This window comes from Rhinatrema bivittatum, chromosome 1 (genome assembly GCF_901001135.1).
Source record: "Rhinatrema bivittatum chromosome 1, aRhiBiv1.1, whole genome shotgun sequence".
NCBI classification, from domain to species: domain Eukaryota; kingdom Metazoa; phylum Chordata; class Amphibia; order Gymnophiona; family Rhinatrematidae; genus Rhinatrema; species Rhinatrema bivittatum.
Genome location: NC_042615.1, coordinates 355,086,583 through 355,108,707, shown reverse-complemented (window position 1 = coordinate 355,108,707; position 22,125 = coordinate 355,086,583). Strand labels below are relative to the sequence as shown.

The 22,125-nt window shown below is 42.6% G+C and overlaps 1 protein-coding gene across 3 annotated transcripts in view; it reads left to right on the top strand.

The window, feature by feature from the left end:
* Positions 1-295: 295 nt before the first annotated feature.
* Positions 296-22,125, top strand: part of BMP3 (bone morphogenetic protein 3) — a 71,953-nt gene continuing 50,123 nt past the window's right edge. For all 3 annotated transcript variants that reach the window (XM_029600161.1, XM_029600166.1, XM_029600175.1), the window contains exon 1: positions 296-609. In XM_029600161.1, the coding sequence (XP_029456021.1) occupies positions 312-609 (298 nt within the window). In that variant the 5' untranslated portion in view covers positions 296-311. The remainder of the gene's footprint in view (positions 610-22,125) is intronic.

Here is a 22,125-nt window from a genome sequence, read left to right as displayed (position 1 = left end):
ACCAAAAAAAAAAACAACAAACCGCTCGGACGGGCTGCGCCCCCGGCAGCGAGAGGCTGGGAAGCAAAGTGCAGGTGTGAGGGAGAGAGAGAGGAGAGCTGCGGGCGGCGAGCCCCGAGGAAAGCCGGCAGAGCCAGCCCGAGCCTCACTCGCGGGGCTGCTGTAAAGCCCCCCGACGTCTTATGTAGAGCTCACCGAGTCGCTTCTCCGGTGGGGGGGCAGAGGAACAGGCGCTCCTCCAACAAACCTTCCGGACTGCTCCTAGTGACCACCCCCAACGCCGGCTGCTCCCCCTCCCTCCCCGGCTAAGGATGGCAGCCCGCGCCCGCTGGCTCGTCCTCTGCCTGGGCTGCAGCTGCCTCCTGCTGCTGCTGCTGCCGCCGTGCCCGGGGCGCGGGGAGCCGCTGCGGAGGAGGAGGAGGAGCGGCGGCGCGGCTGCTCCTGCGCGGGAGGAGCCCCGGCTGCCGCCGGGCGACACCGTGTCCGAGCACATGCTGCGGCTCTACCAGCGCTACCGCGGCGCGAGGAGGCGGGGGGCGGCGGAGGAGGGGCGTCCGCGGCCGCTCCGCGACGGCAACACGGTGCGCAGCTTCCGCGCCCTCTCCGCAGGTAAGCGGCGGCTGGGAGAGGGCCCCGCGGGACCCGAGGTGGCGGGGTTCGGTCCCCCAGTGCGTGAACTTCCTTGGACAGTCAGTGGTTTGTGTATCTGATGCTTGGCCGAGTGTAATTAATCTCGGAGGGTGCTTTAAATGGCCTTCAGCTGCAGAGGTGTCCTGTTGAAACTACTGTAAAGAAGTTACTACCCCCCTCCCCCCCAAAAGCTCTGTTCATGGTCAGGGTCTCCAGAGCTCTGGCAGGTCCCCCCTCCTCCCTCTTATGAGATTGACATGCCCTACTCTCAAGTGATATTTAACTTGCGATTTGGTGGGGGGTTTTAATATATTTCTCTCAGGTGCTAAGATTCAAGGAAGCAAAGGTCAGCGCTGATTGTTTTATGAAAAAAAGTAGTGTAGGTAAAAACAAATTCTGTCCTTTCTCCTAGTTTGTTTTTTTTTTTTTTTTTTGGTCTGACCCTGATTCTAATCCCTCCCTGTTGGGATGTGGTGTTGCTGGTTTCTCCTGCATGAAGGATAAAACCAATTTCACTAAATCACCAGATTTACATTCTTTGGGCTAAGGTTCAAAGTTTCCAGCCAGTGTTTCCTTTTTTTGGCTTCACTGTACACTTACGAGCCTCCATGATACGCTGGACTGAAAAAAGGTGCCCGGCTGATGTAATTTTGCAGGTAGCTGTTAATTAAGATGCTAGCTAATAATTTGCTGATTCTACAAGCCGTTCCTCTCTTTACCTTAGATGTGGCAGCCCTATAATACCCACCGGCGTGTAGATATCTAATGTTCTGTAATCTCTTCCCCCTCCCTCCACTACCAAAGAACACCGTTTTCCTTTAGGAGTCTCACTTTATACTTCTAGTTATTTCTAGGCAGGTGTATTTCTGTCTTTATCATTATCCCTGCTGCCTCACTGCTGGTTGTCAAGTGTTTATAAATGTTTAGCTATCCTGTTGGGGATTAGTAGGTTCTGAATGGAAATTTAGGCATTTTCCGATACACAATATGCAGGTAGAAATGTAATCTATGGTAGTGGGCACAACTTGCAGGAAGTGTAAAGCACATTTATTTTTATGCAGTAGAAAAATGCTATAAACTAGCAAGCATTTAGGTGATATCTTTGTACATAGGATACTTGATGTGCTGTAGATCTTGGCTCCAGTGAGACCTTTGAATCTATAATTAATCTGGAAGGTGCTCAGAATGTTTTTCAGTTGCATAGGTATGATGTTGAAACTACTGCAAAGAAGTTTTCCACAGAAGCTCTGATATGCACAGTTCCTAAAAACCTATCCATAAAAGCTTTAAGGTTGACAATGTAAATGCACCCTTGAGCTTAAAAGACAAAATGACATTTCCAGTGAATATAGGAGCTGTGGCTTGTAATGTAAACGTATTCTGTGAATAGCCGCTCACCTGATAAAACTAAAGTGGTAATGCTAATCCATTCCGCTGTCATTACAAAGGAAGTGCCTGCTTACTAGGGGTAGCTTAAACTGGCAGATAATCACTTGTCCCTATAGTTCCCATTTGACAAATCAAAACCTAAAAGATTTGTTCAAAAAGAACTTTAGCAATGTAAGAACTTGAAGGTTCAGGAATAACCGCTTTGGCTATTCCTGAATAAATCAGTATGTCTCTGTATGAAAAAAATGTCTTTGTAGTTAATTTAGTGATGTCTACATGCAAGAATCTCTATTATGTAGGTCGCCCCCTTACAACAAAGCTATGGAATGATATCCTGGACCTAACTTGTATTGCACTCCATTACACATTTTCCATCTTTCAACATACTTGTTATAGAAGATTTAAGATGTCTGGTTTTCTAAACAAGAGACAATGACTGATATTAGACATATTTTCAAGAGCATGTGATGATCTGGGGTGAGTTATGACTTTCCCCTTGAACTGGGTTAGGGGAGCTGCTCCTTCAGCTCATAAGATGCTGCTCTGAGGATACAGAACACCTGTTTTAGATCTCATCTCACTGTAGTTTGGACTTCAGAGGCCTGATCTCGGAAAGCTTTCCTGTTCATTGGCCATGGGCCGAAACCACTTCTTTAAAGACTGGTCCTCAAGTCTCTATTTTATTTTCTAATACTAATTCATATATGCTAAAGTCAGATAGCAATATCTACAAGTGTTCTCCAAATCTATCTTTCCACTCTCACATTGAGGAGCAAGTTGTGGGTTAAAAAGAAGGTCTCAACTAATACTTGTCATCTGGTTCAGTCCCCTGGTGCTAAAAATAATTTGAAAGAGCTCATTTATCCAAAATATTTCAAATCTTTTTTTTTTTTCCCGGTGGACTGACATGTTTTCTCCTATTTGCAGTCTCACAATAAAATTATAGCAGCTTCAGAGTCTGGTTTGGAACTTTGGAAATGGCAAGTGAGATCAATGGTAGAACAACATAACTTTTAGTATTTTGGGTGATTATTTCTTTATCCTGGGTTGCTTAACAAGCAACTTTTTTCATTTTGCTGCCAGTTTTTCTTGCTCTGCCTGTTTCATCTGAGGCACCTATGATTTGTGCCCTTGATGTAGCAATTTTGATTTAAGGCTGGTTCAAAACAGATGGAAGAAACATAGCTGTAGTGGATCTGCAGTGGAAAAAGACTTAAGAACATTTCCCATAAAATCAAAGTGGAAGTTGCCCACAAATGAATCAGATTCTTACCATACGCCTTTTGCTAGACTCAGGTTTTGAAAAATTTCTGTTGTCTCCAAAGGTGCTTAGAGGGCGAACTGAGATACCATTCAATATATATATTTTTTGTATATATAAACAAGAACCTCTGGTTAAATGTCACTATGAAAGAAACATTGCTGCCCATAAACTAAAATCATCCAGAATCTGTCCCATTGCATATAATTTCAATTTACTTTGGAGTGTCAGGATAATAGGTTCATAAATACAATGGGGAAAATCTGTAGCCTAACCCTCAATAGTTTGTCTGCTTAAAGGTTCCATTGTAATCATGGGAGCTCTCTAGCTCAATTTCCATCTTGGCAATCATCTGGATTCTTTTTGGCCTGTATATCTGCACATAGAGGAGAGATGCACAGTTGAAGAATGAGAATGTGAATTGTAAAATCAGATTGACCAAGTTACTAATACTACTACTAAGTATTTCTATAGGTCTACTATGAGATGGTCTGGATTCAGAGCTGTAGAAATACACAGACAGTCCCTTCTTTGTAGAGCTTACAATTTTTCTGGCTTTTTTTAAATGCATATCCCACTTCTATGCGGACCTCATGTTAGTAGCCAGAGTTTGAGGCCATTGTACACCAATAATCATGTGGCTGTGAATGGCAGCAGTTCTAGTAACTCATTTTTCCTCGTTCCTTCTTGCTTTCCCTAGTTCTAAAATGAACATATAGTGCCAAAACTTATAAACTAAAAGGTTTTAGAATTAAGACATATTTTTTTTTCTGTTTAGAATTATAATATTTTCTAATACTTCCTAAAGAGATAACCTTGGGCACATGTGCCAAACTTTGGCTAAGGCCAGGTCTGCTTCCAGTTGAAAATGAATAAAGTTCCACTCATAATGGCACCTGTCTGCATGACATGATTGTCTGCTATTTTGACACTGCAGCTCTTAAAGGTTTCCCTTTCAGTTAAAAACTCTCCAACAAATTTACTCTTCTCCATGGGCAACTTCTACTGTGTAAGGCTTTAAATTAAATAGCTTTTTAAAGAATTTAGTCTCTTTTTTTTTCCCTCAAGGGGAATGATTTGATCTATTGTTAAATAAAATAAAAATATGGAATAAGTTCATCATTTTTGGTAATTTCTATTTCCAGCTCCCCTTCCAAACTACTCAGCAAACAAAAAAAAGTGCTTATTTACAGACAGATGGTAACACAAAAAGGGTTTCAATTAGCACAAACTGGAAATTTGTCAGCAGTAGCACGCACTCATCAAGGCTTCAATCTAGGCTACTCTCCATTCATGTGTCATTGATATACATTCAGAATTCAGTAATCTTAAAGCAAATCTATTTAAAGTGGACAGTATATCTCGCATTTACTTACCACATGCTTGGCTCTGAAATGGCGGAACAGCCTTTAGGACCAAGTCATTTAGCCGTTAAGTAAATGCAAGATATACGCTCCGCTGTAGACAGATTAAAAACAAACACCCCAATTTGAATTATGAATGTAAAGGAAAGATGTGTAAATGGACAGTAGCCAGGGTTGAAGCCGTGGCTATTGGTACTACTGCTCACAAGTTTGAAATTTGTGCCAATTCAATCTTATTGTTGGGCAGATGCAATAAGATGCGCACTGAAAATGGCGCCCGTTTTCTTAATGAGCACGCAGCCACATCCCCTGGAGGGGCTGTGCCAAAAAAAAAAGGGCATGCTAGGGTAGAATGGTGCATCCATAGTGCTCAAATGCTGCGGGTGCCCACAATCGCAACGGGCACTCAACATGAGCTTCCGTTTTTATCCTGCTTCTTCAGGCCAATTTCTGTGTTTTGCCGAGGTTGCTGAAGACGCCCAAAGTTAAGCCCCCCTTGCTATGGGCATCTAAATTATTTGGCCATAAATCTATCTATTTATTTATTTATTTATTTATTTTTTTATGGAGCTAATATACACTGCAAGAAGTTAATTTAAATGTCACAACGATACTAAAGGGGAGGACACCCAGAGGGACCGTATTTTTTTTTTTTTTCTTTTTTCATGAGCCCTTGACTTGCGAATTGACTTTACACCTCCGGGGCTGGAATTGAATTGGCGGTGTTAAAACCGTGTGCGCTGGGTGCCCTGCAATTTCCTCATCGGGGTAATAGTTCATGGCTTCATCTACCTGGAAATTACATGTGATGGGTGCTATCGGCTATGCATTTGTTTGGGCACGCGTTTTGGACATGCTAATCTCCTTATTGCATCGGGCACTAGTCTAGTGCATCCAAAACGCGTGCAGACCCGTGTGTTAGACTGAGCACACTTTATTGCATCGGGCCTTGTGTGTCTCCAGATGTAATTTTAGAGTACTAGGGCCAAAATTTGAACTTTCTGAAATATGGCCTGTTTTTCCCTTTTTGATTTTTAACACTAGTTATTAAACTTGTAGGCTGTCAAATTTAGTACTAGACCTTCTCCTTAAGAAACTGTTCTGTATTCGGTTTCTTTATTAGGATGCATCTAATGAACTAATATAGCAAGGACAGTACAAATTAACTTAGCAGACACTTGCGGGACAGGATAAGAACATATGTCAAAATTAGGATACGGCTTTCTTTGATCTCAGGCTATTCCACTGTATCTTAGCTACCAGCTTTGCTGAACTAACATCATAATAGCGTTCAGTATAATCACCCAGCTGTGCAATGCTTGCAGTGCCTGGCTCCTGACAAAGGCCTTATATAGGGAAACTCCAGTGAACTTCAACATTAAGGCAGAACAGGTGCATGTAATTGGTCAGGCCTTTGGAGTGTTATGAAGCATGAAGTTAGAGGGAGAAGTCTTTTGTCCGCTGTGAAGAGATGTTTCCTTCAGCAAGGTACTGTCTTGGACTGTTACATGGCTCTTATACTATGCCTTTACGGAGGAGCTTTGACATATTGACTAATCAGATTGTTTTGTGTTGGGTTTTTTTTTGTATTCTTGCAGCATCATTTTTTTTTCAGTCTCTATCTCTGAAGCTGAACAAGCTTGTCTGACTTTAGCTCAGGGCCTAGTAACACAGTACCTAGCACCAGCAGAGACATTCTCATTGTTTATCTGGACACTTGGATTCCCCTTCAGCCTTGTAATTAATGCTAAGGCACAGATGTGAAAAATGAGTTGTCACAGTCCCTCAAACTTCCATCTTGTAACATTCAGATGTCGGCAGTAGATAATGAGCTTGCCTTCATCTCCTAGCCCTCTCCTCAAGTGATTCTGGCTGTGGTGTCAAACACTGGGGACTTTTTAAAAAGGGAATTTCTCCATTCTGTGGGGAAAAACTATTTATCAAAATAAAGCTTAACTGCTATGTAAAGCAGAGCTGGAAAACATTTTAAAATGTTGAACTCCAAGATGCTGGATTTCAAGATCTTTTGAATCCTCCTGTTTGAGTTCAGAAACATAAGAACATGCCATACTGGGTCAGACCAAGGGTCCATCAGGCCTAGCATCTTATTTCCAACAGTGGCCAATCCAGGCCATAAGAACCTGGCAAGTACCCAAAAACTAAGTCTATTCCATGCTACTGTTGCTAGTAATAGGAGTGGCTATTTTCTAAGTCAACTTAATAGCAGGTAATGGACTTCTCCTCCAAGAACTTATCCAATCCTTTCTTAAACACAGCTATACTAACTGCACTAACCACATCCTCTGGCAACAAATTCCAGAGTTTAATTGTGCTCTCTCCCCTTTCGCTGTCTTTGCTGGTCCAGCTCCTGGCTTCACTCTTGATCAGTATATTCCAGGAAGACCTTTGCTTCTCGTCCCCACTGCCCTTGCAGGCCTTCTATTTCATTTTGTTCGCATGTTTTTCTTGCCCTCATGTTCTGGAATCAGCTTCCCATCCTCCCATTTGGCCAATGGACTCTGGGCATGCAAAGTTTTTCTCAAAACCCTATGTATTATTTTCCATTACTTTTTTTTTTTTTTTTGCTTATTCTTGACATTGTACTGTGGTGTTTACTGTTTTAAAGTTTGTGAACCGTGGCGGAATATAGCACTGTGTGCATGATACAGGAAGGCTTATACCCTGTTTTGTGCCTGCGGGGAAATGAATAAATCAGGCTCTCTGAAGAACAGAATGCTAAAATCTCTCCAGCTCAGGTTCAAACCAGAAAGTCTAGAGAAAGTGCCATACTAAGATTAGAAATTAAGTGGTATACTCACCCAGCCCCTGGTCCACCTCTTCTCTTGACTCGGAGGCATGTCAGGTTGCTGAGGGGCAATTAAACACTCTTCCATGTGGATCCAGGGACCTTCTGAAAGGCAGGAAATTCACGCTTTCAGGATCCTTTCGCTTCTGTACCTCCCGACACCACAAAACCCCTTTGACCACAAAAGTCTGGATGTTCCGAAACAAATAATTACTGGGGTACTTGGTGGGATGATAACTTTCCAGCCGCTGTGCAGATGCACATTTGTGCATGGACGCGACTGTTTTATAACTTGTGCACGTTATAAAATGTCCTGGCCGGGTGCACCACATTTTAACTGGTTATGCACATGGTGGCGCAAATGCTGCTTCTGCCATGTAAGTCAGGGGATTTTAAAAGGGGCCTCTACCTCCACCATTCACAGTCTACCAGTTCATCTGTCAGTTCACCGGTTAACAACTAGGTCCTCTATTTCCCCCCTGGTTTGTTAGCCTACACTCCCCCCAGTTACTCCAGACCCTTTCAACCCCTCAGAAATGGCTTGATCCTTTTATTTTATGACTTACACGTCATCCATAGCAGAAGTAAAGTTACGTGGCAGGGGACCTCTGTGCACGCCGGGATGCGTAAGTATTTACACACATATCTCTTGGCCAGGCCCAAAATGCCCTCGCCCTGCTGCTTTTTGGAAACTTATGAGATGTATACGCCGCGGTATTTACACACATATATATGGACGCTTTTTAAAATATGGTCAGCGAGCATAAACCTGACTAGTTTGCGCATCCCCTAATTGCATGCACCGGTCTCTTAAAATTCAACTTGGACACCTTGGCACAGTACAATTTCTTCTAGAGCAATCCATACAGAAATAAAAATCCAACATTCAAAACCCAGTTAAAAAAATCTACAGTGACTGAAAATGCATCACTAGAAGTTCCTTTCCACATTCTAAAAGTGCACTGTTTAGTGATTTTCCCAACCTTGAGAATTTTCTTTACATTGGTACTCAGTATTGGTGTTGATTAGGGGCAAGCACTGGAAATTTTTCACTTAGTTTAGTTTTTCTTTTTTTTTTTTTAGTTTTGTCTAAAACAAGATAAATGTTTATCCAAAACAAAACAAAAAAAACCCCAGAAAGACAAAACAAATGTCCCCTTCTCTTTCCTTCCAAACTCCTAAAAAAATAAAATGGCTCTGCCAGCCCCCTGGACCTCTCTGATGATCTCCCTCCTGCCCCTTCTTACCCCATCGGGCAATCTTCTACAAGGAGGAGCGATCCTCGGTCGCTCCTGTCCCGCAGCTTAAGGGATTTCAAAACGGCTGCCGGTCAACCCAAGGCCAGCGCTATGCTGTATGGCAGATTCTTATCTTGGGTCGACTGGTGGCTGTTTTGAAATCCCAGAGCTACAGAGCAGGAGTGACTGGGGATCGTTTCTGCTCATAGAAGATCATCTGATGGGTTAAGAAATGGTTGGAGGAGTGGTGGGGGAGAAGTTACGGGGCGTCATTTACAAACAGTACATCCCTAGTGGTGATTCTCTTCTCAAAGCAGGAATTTTGAAATTTCTTCTATATATTTGACAAGGTTTATAGCCTGCTCATATCCAAAAGTTATAACTGGTTATACATAAAATCAAGATAGTATGTATGTATATATATATATATATATATATATATATTTGACATGCGACTAACTGACATCACATCTTGACTTGAGGTAAAATACCCTCTTCTGTGAGTGTCTGTGGCCACTCCTGAGGGTAAATCCACAAGTCTGATATCTTTCCTTTGCTTCAGGTTGCTATCCACTTTTTTAAAGCAGTTAAAATAGAAACAAGGTGTATAGAATGCATCCCCTTTCACTAAGGATCATCTGTTGATTCTTTCATTCAGAATCCTCCGGGACTCCAGGCTCTGCCTCCTCTCCTATGGTCTGGAAGCTCCACCCTTGAGCCACAGTCACCATCCCTGAAGGACAGTGGGAAGAGAGGACATTCTGGGTTTTTCTACTATATAGGAAAATAATCTCCATAAAAGACGTCTCCCAAAGGGAGCAGTCTGACCACTATTTATTTATTCTATTTTTCAGGTATTTCAAAGCAGATTACATTCATATACTATTGGTATTTCCTTATCCCTAGAGGGTTTATAATCTAAATTTGCACCTGAGGGCAAAGTGATTTGCCCAAGGTCACAAGGTGCAGCTGCAGGATTTGAATCCTGGCTTCCCTGGTTACTCTTCCACTCTATTAGCAACACCTCTCTACCAACCTCATAGATAGGAGTCCGGAAGACATAGCTAATCCAATTTATTTACATTCTGCCTTCCAAACACTTTTTTAAACAGATTACATTCAGATACTGTCCTATCAATAAGGTCACTTTTGAGACACTCTTACATATGAATTCTGGGGTCAGGGTGGAGGATATCTTTTCTCTGCTTTGCTTTCAATCAGTGAGAGTAAAGACCTATCTGAGATTATAGCAGCTTGGTGAAGTGGGGCTTTCATAGGCTTTCAGAGAAGTGATGCTACCTACTTATAAGATTAGTATACTAAGCTGCATGAAAATTTGCAATGGCTATTTTGTGTGCTGAAATTAGTGTTAGTATGTTTTAAATGTGATAAGCCATTTGCCCTTTTAACATGAAAAGTTATACTTATTTCTGCAAACAACAACTTTAGCACACACAATTTTTCTTTAGCAAGTTTTCACGCAAATTCAGTGTTAAGTAACCTTGATGCAAAATTATGCAAAGGTAACTTTTTTTTTTCCGTTATAAGCAGGGCTGAATTAGCCATGATCTGTGGGTGATGTCATCAGGTGACAATAAACGGAGCTAGCTCTCCAAGCTAACAGAGCTTTGAGCTCTACTGAGCATGTGCAGGAGTTCCCCGCAAGCATTGATTGAGAATTTCCTCAGTCTGTTTTTCATCCGTGCTTCAAGCAGACAGCTTATCTGTCTCTCCCTCAAAAATATTTTTCTCCTTAGTCTTATTCTCTTACCTTGCTGTTTTCAGTGACCTCCAACAGCACTTTTCAGTGCTACCATACTTCTTGTACAAAAGAAAAAGAATTAAAGAGAGAGAAAAACAAAGGGAGAAAGTTCTCTGAGGAACTTCTGGAACCTTCCTAATGGCCTCCAAGAAAACCCTCAGCAGCTTCAAATCCTGCTTGTGTGGCCAAATTATGTCCATCGCAGACAGCCACCAATTATGTTACCTCTGCTTGGGTTCAGACTATGACCAATCAAACTGCCCTGTGTTTGGTCAAATGTCTCCAAGGTCCCAATGCTCCAGAGCAGCCAAGATAGTCAACTTGAGGACCAGAAACAAAAGCAGATCAGCTTCCAGAAGTTGTCATTCTTCCTCCTCTTCAAAAAGCAGCAGAAGCAGATCCTCCAGAGCTACTTTATATCACTGTGATGATAGACTGGACATCCTGGGGTGCATTGACCCCTGCCAGGCATAAGCTCATGGAGTTAGTCAAAGTACCTTTCAAGACAAAACACAGAGACTCCTTGACCAATCGTGTAATCATCACCAGTGCCTTCTTTCTAAAAAGAGGAATTCGTTGACGCAGCATAGAGAGAGAATTTGCACAAAACGATCCATCAGGACTTTCGAAGCAATTGATGCACATAGCATTGAAATCCCTAAATCAAAGTAAGAAGCATCTGAGCGCTCGACACAGTGTGCATTGGAGCGCTCGATGCACCGATGTGATTGAAGCATCATGCAGCAATGAAATCGACACACTCTACATTGGGGAAATCTATGCACGGTGCATTGCAGACAAAAGCGAGATGAACTTAAGCAACCCTCGAGGCACATTGCATCAAAGCAGTTGACACTTCTTTCTTTGAAGCCACTGACACAATCTACTTCAAAGCACCTGAAACAATGGAAGTCAATCTCGACACAATCAATGCAAGGCACCGCTGACTAGATGCAGCTGACAAATGTAGGGTAGGAGACACTCCATATCAATTCTGATAATGGACCAAACCCCTCTCCTTTGTCACCTTGCTCTACAGCGACTAAGAGATCCAAAGAACACTACCAGTATTTCCCAGAACTTCTTGTCCATCTTGGGGAATGTTATGCTCAAGACATCTTAAAAGCAGCTCTACCTACCCAATTATATGTGACACAGTGTTTCTTTAGCAGAGGCCAGACTATAGCTCCCACCATCAATCACCAGAGCTTACCCTGGATCACAAGCTGGGGTGACAGGTAATCTGCCTAGAGTCTTCAGATCCTGTATGCTTTATCCTTCTATTGCCATCCAATCCTCCACCAATAACAGAGCACAAATCCATTCTAGTGTCAGAGGAAGATACCCTACCACTAATAGTGCAGAGATCTCAACAGGCTATGGAGCAAATAACAGACATAGTATGAGGTTTTTTCACCTCCTTCATACAGGAACTAGAACAGCTGTCATTCCCATTGGCATAATCATTAATTTTTCCCCTCAGAAAGTAATGCCAGGTGTCCAACTTTATCTTCTTTGGGATGTAGGAGGTTTACCTCCAGCAAACAACTTCCACTTCTTCAATTCCCTCAAGGATTGTCAGCCCTCCTCACTCACCATGTTCTTCCTGGTCCAGCACTCATTCTCCAGAGGAGTCTCCTGGAGCTCAACAGACATCCCTGCTAACCCACCTTCAGGGCCACCAGATCATACTTCTCCAAGTTTGTGGAGAAGATGGGGACAGCATTAAGCATAGCAATATGTACAGCTCCAGACTCCAGAGAATATTAAATAGGACTATTAAAAATCCTGGACATTCTGGCAGAGCCCTTCTGCCTTACCAACAAAAGCAGTGCTAGATGTAATGCTTATGAAGGTATGAGAAACTCCTTACTCAGTCATTACAGCTGCCTGTAAGCTGGATCTTAAATTCAGGATGAAGAAATCTCTAAGTTATGGGATGCTACAACCTCCACATAATATTGCGGTAATCAAGTTTGCCATGAAGAAGGAAAACTAGGCCCATCTTCATTCCAACACTCTGCCAGGGAAAGATCACCATATCCTTAATGAGTTTGACACACAGTTTTTCCAGAGCACCATACTTACAGCAAGAATCACACAATACCAACTCCGTATGGTTCAATACATTTATGTGTTCAAAATTTAAAACCCTTAATTCCCTCAGAAACAGGTGAACAGTTTTCCCCTGTTCCACTCTACAATTTGGAGGAAGCTATCTGGCATCTTCTTTAATCAATGTATGAATCCTTTGACGCTACAGCTCAAACATCAGCTGTGTTAATTAAAGCACATCGCATGGCAAAGCTCAGGGGCAGTAGTATTAGACAAAATATCCATGAAAAGTTGGCTAACCAACCATGTATGGGTGACAATCTCTTTAGGGAAAATTCTATGTGAAACTGTAGCCCAGATCAAAGAACAAAATATAGCGGTTCAATCACTGTTTGCATCGGCTGATCCACACCCTGCCAGCACAAGACCTTTCCTGACCTACAAACATCGTTACTACACGAGACGATCATACTAGCAATATTGACAGATGCACTGTCAACAATCTCAGCTGGCTCCAATGAGAGGATGCTCAAGAGAGCGTCGCCAGCAGAAGCCGCAACAATATCCAGCGAAACTGGGGCCTAGTTTTTGATCCATCAGAATCCATTATCAAGCCATCAGGTAGGAGAATAATCCAACTGTTTCTAACTGTCTGGAATCAAATATCCAAGGATTGATGAGTCTGAAAAATATTGCGACAGAGCTACTGTATCAAATTCAAATGCAAAGACAACCCCATTCACTGCTGAACCACTGTTCAATTCCACACACCTTTCACTTCTGCAGCATGAGGTTCAGCAACTCTTGCTACAGAAGGCAATTTGGGAAATACCTGCTTTACTTCACAACCAGAGATTTTACTCCCAATACTTCTTGATTCCAAAGAACATTGGGTGACTCCGGCCAATCTTAGATCTCCAAAATCTCAATATCTCTACCAGGAGAAATTCAAAATTACTTTTCTGAGCACAATTCTTCAGTTCATTCAGCAGTATGATTGGATGTGCTCTTTGGACCTCAAAGATGCTTATGCACAAATTCCAAATCTCCCCCCTTGTTGGCGTTTCCTGTGTTTCAAAATGGGCACACATTACCAATACAAAGTTCTTCCATTTGGACTTTTGGCTATCCCCTCCCCCTTCACAAAATTCCTTGCAGTGGTAGTGGCTCACTTATGCCATCAAGGGATTGAGTATTCCCTTATCTGGATAACTGGCTTTTAGAAGCCCCATCAAGAGAATCCCTCCAATCACATCTCCAGTCAGCAATAGCCCTTCTTCAATCCCTCAGATTTATTTATTGCTTATTTATTTTAAGACATTTATAGCTCGCTTATAATGAATCAGCCATGCTAAATGGGTTACAACACATTAATGTCTTTATTCAAACAAATACAAAAGATCCATTCTTTAGCTAAAACATAAAATCAAATGATAAACTTTGACATCCATAATGAGCACTTTACACTTAAATTAGTAAATCAAGTCTGTCCAAAAGCTTCTTGGAATAAAAATGCTTTCAACTGCTTGTGAAATAATTTTATTTTGTTAATCGCTTACAAGGCAGTAGGCAAGGAAATCCAGATCATGGGCCCTATTATAGAAAATGCACAATCTTTTTCCTTTAAATAGGCTTTCCTAATTGATGGAATTTCTAAGAAGCCCATTTCCTGCGAGCACAAAGTTCTTACAGGAGTATAGAATTCCAAAAGCCCAGACTGAAAAATCAATTCTGGAACCCACTCCTTGAATATAATTGGAGCCATTATAGATACCTTGCATGTATGAGCATTCCTTCCTTCAGATAGAGCAGAGGCACTCTGAAGTCAACATCTATAACAGCTGACTGCATTCTAGTACCTTTGGGACATCTAGTGGCAGCAATTTACATAAGTCCCATTAATATGCTTGCACATGCATTGCCTGCAATGGAGATTAAGAACTCAGCAGAACCAGCTTCTTCAACCACTTCATACAAAGATCACCCTTAACCCAGAGATGAAGGAAGAAATACACTGGTGGTTACAACCAACCAGGAAGGCACTCTGCTACAGCCAGTGCCATATCAAGTCATAATAGTTAAAGATGCCTCCACAGTGGGGTGGGGAACCCACACAGGCCACCACAAAATACAAGGGGTATGGACTGTTCGGGAACAACATCTACAAATCAACTTACTGGAACTTGGTGCGATGCACAATGCCCTGCGCACATTCATTCATATCCTTAGAGGAAAGTGACAAATTGATCCAAACAGACAATCAAGTAGCAATGTTCTGTGTCAGCAAACAGGGAGGAACTGGCTCAAGGATCCTGTGCCAAGAAGCCCTGCACATATGGCAGTGGGCAATGCAGAGAATTGCTACACTTCAAGCCATTTATTTACTAGATATTGCAAACACAATAATGGACAGACTCTGCAGAATATTCCACCACACAAATGGTCCTTGACTCAAACCATAACAAATCGTCTTTTCAGGCAGTGGGATCACCTATGGATCAACCTCTTTTTGCAATGGAACAGAACTGAAAACTAGAATAATTCTGTTCCATTCAACCCAGTTCACTACATGAAGCTCCAGACACCTTCCTAATTCCCTGGAAAATAGGCCTCATTATGCTTTTTCTCTGATGCTACTCATAACGAGAACAATACAAAAACTCATGCAAGAGCAAGCCATGATTATTCTAATCACACCAACATGGCCAAGACAACTGTGGTACACCTATCTAATTCAGTCATTCATCAGACCTCCCATTTATCTAGCAGGTGATCCTTCTCTCCTATCCCAAGAAGAGGGCTCTTTTCTCCACCCAGTGCTGCCATCCCTCAATCTGATAGCATGGATGTTGAGCGCTCAGTCCTAACACAATGGTCTCTTCCAGAATCAATCCAAAATGTCGCCTTTCAGCCAGAAAGCCATCAATAAGGCACAGATACTCCTTCAAGTGGAAATGTTACTCAGATTGGTGTATGTCACACAATCTAAACCCATTCAACTGAGAGCTGAGAAATCTCCATACTGATGATTTAGGTGTATTGGTAATGGTCTTTGCGCAAAAAGGCAGCCTCTAAGCAAAAGGCAGGAACAACTTGAAGCTGGGGTTAAGTGGGCTACTTTTGCAGGGCTACAAATCCCATGATTCCAATAGCCTATTTTTGAGAAAGGTGGTGCAAAAAAGGGGCTGAGTTAGAGGGGGGAACCCTCAGTTCACTAGTAGGCTGCTAGTTCCCATAAAAGGAACCCGAGGGAAACAACAAGCAGAGACTGAGATAGAGGAGGTGGAGACAGAGAAGGACTCCTGGGCTAACTATGAAGTACAGTGCTGATGAGGAGACAGAACCAGATGGCCATTCCCATGTCTAAGCTAAGTCTCTTGCCTAGAAAACAGCAGGGAAATTAAATTGGGGAGCGTGTTTAGGAAGCATCAGATGGTTAGACTTTCTAGCAATCTAATAGAAGCTGCTGCAAAATGCTAGCGCTGATAGAGCACAACTCAGAAACCCAGAGAGGGCCAGCTTTAAAAGACAAACAGGGAAAAGAAAAGCACAGGAACACTAATCAAGCCTTTAGCCAATTTCAAGGAGAGGAGCTTTTGCTCTACTTTTAAGTTTAAAGTTACTAGCTAAACCTTAGTTTGAGGGAGAGTCAAGCTCAGCATTAGAGGCAGCAGAAACACTGAGCTGTATTCACCCAGACATGTTAAGCTGAAGTTACCTGGAGCAGTTTGCATGTGGTTAATTTGTGCTTTGAAACTCCTAACATTGGGAATGCTGAAGCCATGTAGTGAAAGTTCAGTACTTTGGAGTCATTCTTGATTAGCTCTGTGCTTGTATTTTTTTAGGGAAACAATGGTGTTTAGAGAACCCTGAACATTTAAGTTTGAAATGTAGCCTGTCATTAGTTCTGCACTTTGTGCTGAAAGCTATATAAATTAGAACTCCAGGCTGTAAGGGTGACTGTAATCAATCACTTGGAAACTCTGGCATGGAATCCTTTTAGTGTGTGCAGACCAGCTCAGGAGAAGTAGAACTGTGAGCAGTACATTTCTCCTTATGCTTTAATCTGCTTGGAAACTTAAGGGTTGATCTGTCTTAAGCCTTGCTACATACCTGTTTCTAACTTTTACTGCTATGCTTGAGTGTTAGCTGTTATTGAATAAAAAGAATTTGGGGTACTGGCTTGAGGCTTGCTTTCCAGTCATTACTAAGGACTGGAATGGTGCAAGTGTTTTGGGAAACAAATGTAGAACATTGCAAGAATTGCCACAGGAGATGGACGTCAAGTTCCAGGTTTTGAGTTGAAAAGGGATTTACATGGTTGTCAATGACAGTGAAGCTGGCAATATTAGAATTCAGTATTCTTCATAGAGCCTTACTTACTGGTTGAGACTGGTGTTAAATTCATGACACAAAGGATTAGCCACAGGCTAAGGATAAGAACCTCTTTGCTTTATTGTGAGAGATTTAAGACTTATGTGCAGGGGAGATTCTGGCATTAGAAAACCCACATATGTATGGAAGGCACTCCATCTCCTTAAAATCTTAAGTCCCTATAACTTGAAATTGCTCACTCTAACTGTAGAAATCAGTCCCCTAGACACCCTAAGACTGTCCCACATCACATTGATTTATCTTTACCATTTTTTTCAATATGGACTTGCTGTCACATCAGTACATGTACATCTCAGCGCTGTTGCAGCTTATGATACTCCAGAAAACAGAGAGCCCATTTCCAAGCATGCTCTGGCCTCGAAATTTATAAAAGGTCTGCTGCAACTGCACCCACCCGTTCAAAAACTGCTGGCACTTTCGAACATCAACATACTCTTCACTCATGTAATGCAAGTTCTGTTTGAGACTTTAAGAGATGGCATTGCTGAAATATTTATCTTGGAAGATACTCTTTCTAATAGCTGTTACTTCTCGAAGAATTAGAGAGTTGCAAGTGCTGGTTCATTACTCACCGTATATGTAATTCTTCCATGATAATGTGATGCTCAGAACGCATCCCAAATTCTTGCTGGAAATGGTTTCTGCATTCCACTTAAATTAGTCAATAGTTCTCCCAACCTTCTTTCCAAAACCTCATGCACGAGGGTGAAAAAACATTGCATACATTGAATGGCAAAAGAGCTCTAGCTTACTATAAACATCATAGAGAGCCCACAGGAAAATGTTGCATCTTTTTGTCTCATACAACCTAACCAACTTGGCGAAGCTGTAGCCAAAAGACCACTTTCCAATTGGATTCCAAGTTGCATCCAACACTGCTATGCAGCAGCTGGACTCGATCTCACTAATCCAGTTAGAGCTCATCAGATATGAGAAACAGCTTCCTCCATTCCACACTTTAGGAGAGATTCCAATTGAATATATATATGCACATGCAACTACCTGGTCATCAGTGCACGTGCTCACTTCTTACTACTGCCTAGAAACCTTGATTTCTGTGAACAATGTGGTAGCATGGGCAGTGCTGCACCACTTAATTGAAAAATAATCCGCTATCCATGGTTGCTTTTAAGAGATCACTCTCTGGCAATCCTCAGCTTTGGACTCTCCACGAATCATGGCCAATTCAACTCTGCTTATCGATTGGAAAAAAGAAGTCTGCTTAGTGTAAACAGTGTTTTCCCTAGATAGCAAGAGGAATTAGACATTAGATGATCGCCCTCCTCCCTGGACAGCAGACTATCCTTATCCTAGATTTGAAACAGACTGAAGAGATTTTGAGGCAACGCCTGCTTGGGAACTCTTGCACATGCTCAGTAGAGCTCAGAGCTCTACTAATTGGGAGAGACAGTTTCATTCAGTGCAGCCTGATGACATAACCCATAGATCATGGCTAATTCATCCTGCTATCTCTAGAAAACACTGTGTAAGGTAAGCAAACTTGTTTAGATACTAAGAGAGCTGAGACTCAAGGGCAGGGTAGTCCCTAGATTAGGTTATGGTGATCTTGTATTGGTTAGGTTAAGTGATAGCTTCTTGAGTTTATAGAATTTCTTGGCTCATTCCTATTTTATTTTTTACTTTTACTTTTTACTATTGGGTTAGATTCTGTGTCCCTTTTCTACTGGATCTCTATCTTTGTAGTGGGCTATATGTCTGAACATATGCCACAGCACTGGATTTTTGTTTATGACAAAATGTTTTCTTGATTTTTATTTTGTTTTCATGTTTCAAGTATTTACTTGATGTATTGAACTGAAAAGTAAGAAAATTGTGCAAAGCATCTCATTAGGTATGAGCACATTCTTAAAAGTGTGCATGAAAAATGCTTCACAAACACTATATCTCAAACAAATGTAATTATGGCTTAGGGAGGTGTAGTTAAGTCCATAGAAAAACTACTTACATTATTTAACTACTGGGCTCAATTGCGTATAATGCTAGATAGTGAAATACTACAGAAACGTTTGCAAATTTCAACACAGCTTAGTACATTGGCCTTAAATGTTTGCAAAACTAGAATTTGGTTACTAAAACAGAAATGGTCTCTTGATATCCACTCTGTCAACAATATGAAGAGGTAATCTCTCCATATTATAAAAATATTAAAGGCTCCAGGTGAGTATTGTGGCATTTCTGAGCATGTGCTCCTATAGCAATGGTCACCTGGAGCTTGGGGATGGCCAGCAGGAGAAGTCGGGTAGCGAGGGAGAAGCGGCAGAGGACGATGGCAGTGGAACCAGCAGTTGAAAGGCTGATAGGTATTCCCAGACCCCTACCAGCAGCAGGAAGTGTCCTGAAGTGGGGGGGGGGGAGGTTGAATGGGGAAGGAGGGTGGGGGGAAGTGAGTTGGGGAGGGGTGAGTGAGAAGAGATGATTGCAAAGTGGGAGTGGGGAGAGAGGGAAGGAGGAGTGCAGGCACACATTTCCCAACAGCAAACGCTCCCCCCCACAAATATACACCAATACTGCACACATTCTCAGCTCCCAGCACCACACACACACACACAAACACCCCTCACCCGCTCTCCACTCACGCAGCACCTCCCACACATAAATGCAGGGGTGAGGAAAGGGGGGACAAATTGGAGTGTGAGCTGGAAATATTGCCCACAGACTTGCACACATTAACACATCCTGACTCTCACCCCCCCCCAACATTACTTACACTCTGATCCCCCACACACCCCACTCCACCTCACTCCCCTTGCACATGCAACCCACCTCCCCTATACCCTTGCCCCCTCTCCACACCCCTGTGTGTGTATGAGGTGGAGAGAGATCCCACCTATTCTCATGCTCCAGACACACAAACTGCTCACAGCGCACACACAGGTGAGGAGAGGGGGACAAAATGGGTGGTGTGAGGGGGAAAGATTTGGAGGGGGAGAGAGTACCCCCATCCACACACACACCCCTCCCCACATACCTGCACACACGAGTGGGGTAGGTGGAAGCTGTAAAATGGAGAGAGATGGGGAGAAAGTGCAGACACTCACACATATCCCATCTACACAACGACCTCCCCCCCCCCCCCCCCCCCCCCCCACACACACACAGGTGATGAGAGAGGGGACAAAGTGGAATGCGCAAAGGGGGCAAGAGTGCCTCCACCCATACAGACCCCAGCACACCTCCTGACACTCGCCCCTCCTTCCCTACATACCCCATCTACACCTCTCCCCACACATATACACACACGGGGTGCTGGGGAGAAGGCCAGGGCTACAAAGTGGAAAGTACACACTCACACTCTCGCCCTCTTCTACCCCTCCAGATAGCCCACATATTACACCCCATCTACACTCAACACCTCCCCCTCCACATGCACACACACAGACACACCAAAGTGGAGAGTGTGGTGGGGGGGGGGGAGAAGGTGAATGAGGAGAGTAGGAGTAGTAGTAAGAGAGGAGAATACCACAAAATGGAGAGTATGAAGAGGGGAGGAGGATATAGGAAGGAGCAGATGCACACGTTCACAATCCCCACTCCCCCTCCTGCACATCATCACCACCCTTTTTAAATCCCTTCCTCCCCCCACATACACACACAGGGATCAGGTGAGGGGGAGAAAATGATGAGGAGAGAATGGCTCAACCTATACAGACACCCCCCCAACGCTTATACCACCCCCACCCGTACCCTTTGTACACCACTGCCCTTATTCCCACAGGGGGACAGAATGAAGAGTGTGAGGGGGGAGAGATTGTGAGGAAGAAAGAGTCCGTCCCCCCCCCCCCCCCACACACACACCCTATTTATTTAATAAAACATTTATAGGCCGCATTATCCACAATTTTAAGCAGCTTCCATCCACCCTATGTACACCACTACCCCCTCTCCCCCCACACTGCACATAGAGGAGAGGAGATGGGGGTGAAAGTGTCCCCAGCCATAGATGCATACAAGCCCCAAACACCATCACCTGCACACCACCCCCACATCCCTTTTACACACATTCTCCCATTGGCGGGGTTGGCCAGCAAAGCGAACAGAGGCACAGTCCATATTTTAAAAACAAACATTGCTAGCCATGCTAGAAACTAGGAATCTTCCCAGGAAGATTTGCTTTTTGAAATAGTTACTAGAAATTCTGTGTGACAGCACCTATATTTATAAAGACATATTTACTTACTCTGCTACACTATCACTTTAATTGTATTAAATGTAAATATTGCATTGTTTAACCTTTCCCCTCTTCCAGTTCCAAGTTAATTTTCCCTGTTTTATTGTAACTTTCACACCTTTTAATTGATTCTCTGTATTTAAAGTTCAAATTTTTATTGGAAATATTTATTACGTTACGCTATACTTTGCACACATTGTTATTTGTAAACCGGGTTGATGTGATCCCTATCATGAAACTCGGTATAATAAAAATAATAAATAAATAAATAAATAAATATTTCTCAGTCTGTCGTCTTTCACCCGAATGTTAATGCCTGATAAAGATTAGGCATGGATTCTGTACAGAACTGGAATGTTGCTTTGGATTTTTTGTGCCAAATTGCACTTCTGGTTACTCTTTTTTTTTTTTTTTTATTTCAACCACCTTACCCTATAACAAAATGTTTTCGAAGCAGAGTCCAGATTATAGAGTCTTCAACATTTCTGGCGTAGCTGTCCAGAGCATCAGAAAGAGAAGCCAGTGAAGCAGTTTCTTTTCTTGCTTGTCAAATGAAAAGGTATCAATAGCTGCAGTTCACCCAACCTGAGCACAATGTCCATGATGTTTGTCCTATGGGTGTATAGTGTTGCCATATTCCTACCCTTCTCGCTGTCCTTTGCCGCTCCAGTCGGGACAGCTGTGTGTGCTCTTTTTTTTTTTTTTTTTCCCCCTCACTTGATTCCTTGGGGTGGGCTTGGAGGATGTTTGAGTTGTTTGGGGAAATTGGATTTCAACGGGCTCAAGATGGCAGGGATAAGTAAAGTGACTTCCCTCAAGGTTATGCTCATTAGAAGTTCTGTTCTAGTGAATCATTGTACAAAGCTTTAACCACTACACTGCACCTGATCCCTTTATAAGACTGAGGCTGGGAGAACAGTATATGCTAAACTGTTTTTTGAGAGAGATAAAAAAAACTAAAAAGCCAGTTGTTAGTTTGAAAACATATATATGAAAATTTTTTGAAGGTGATCTAAGTGATGGCACACTCTATTAA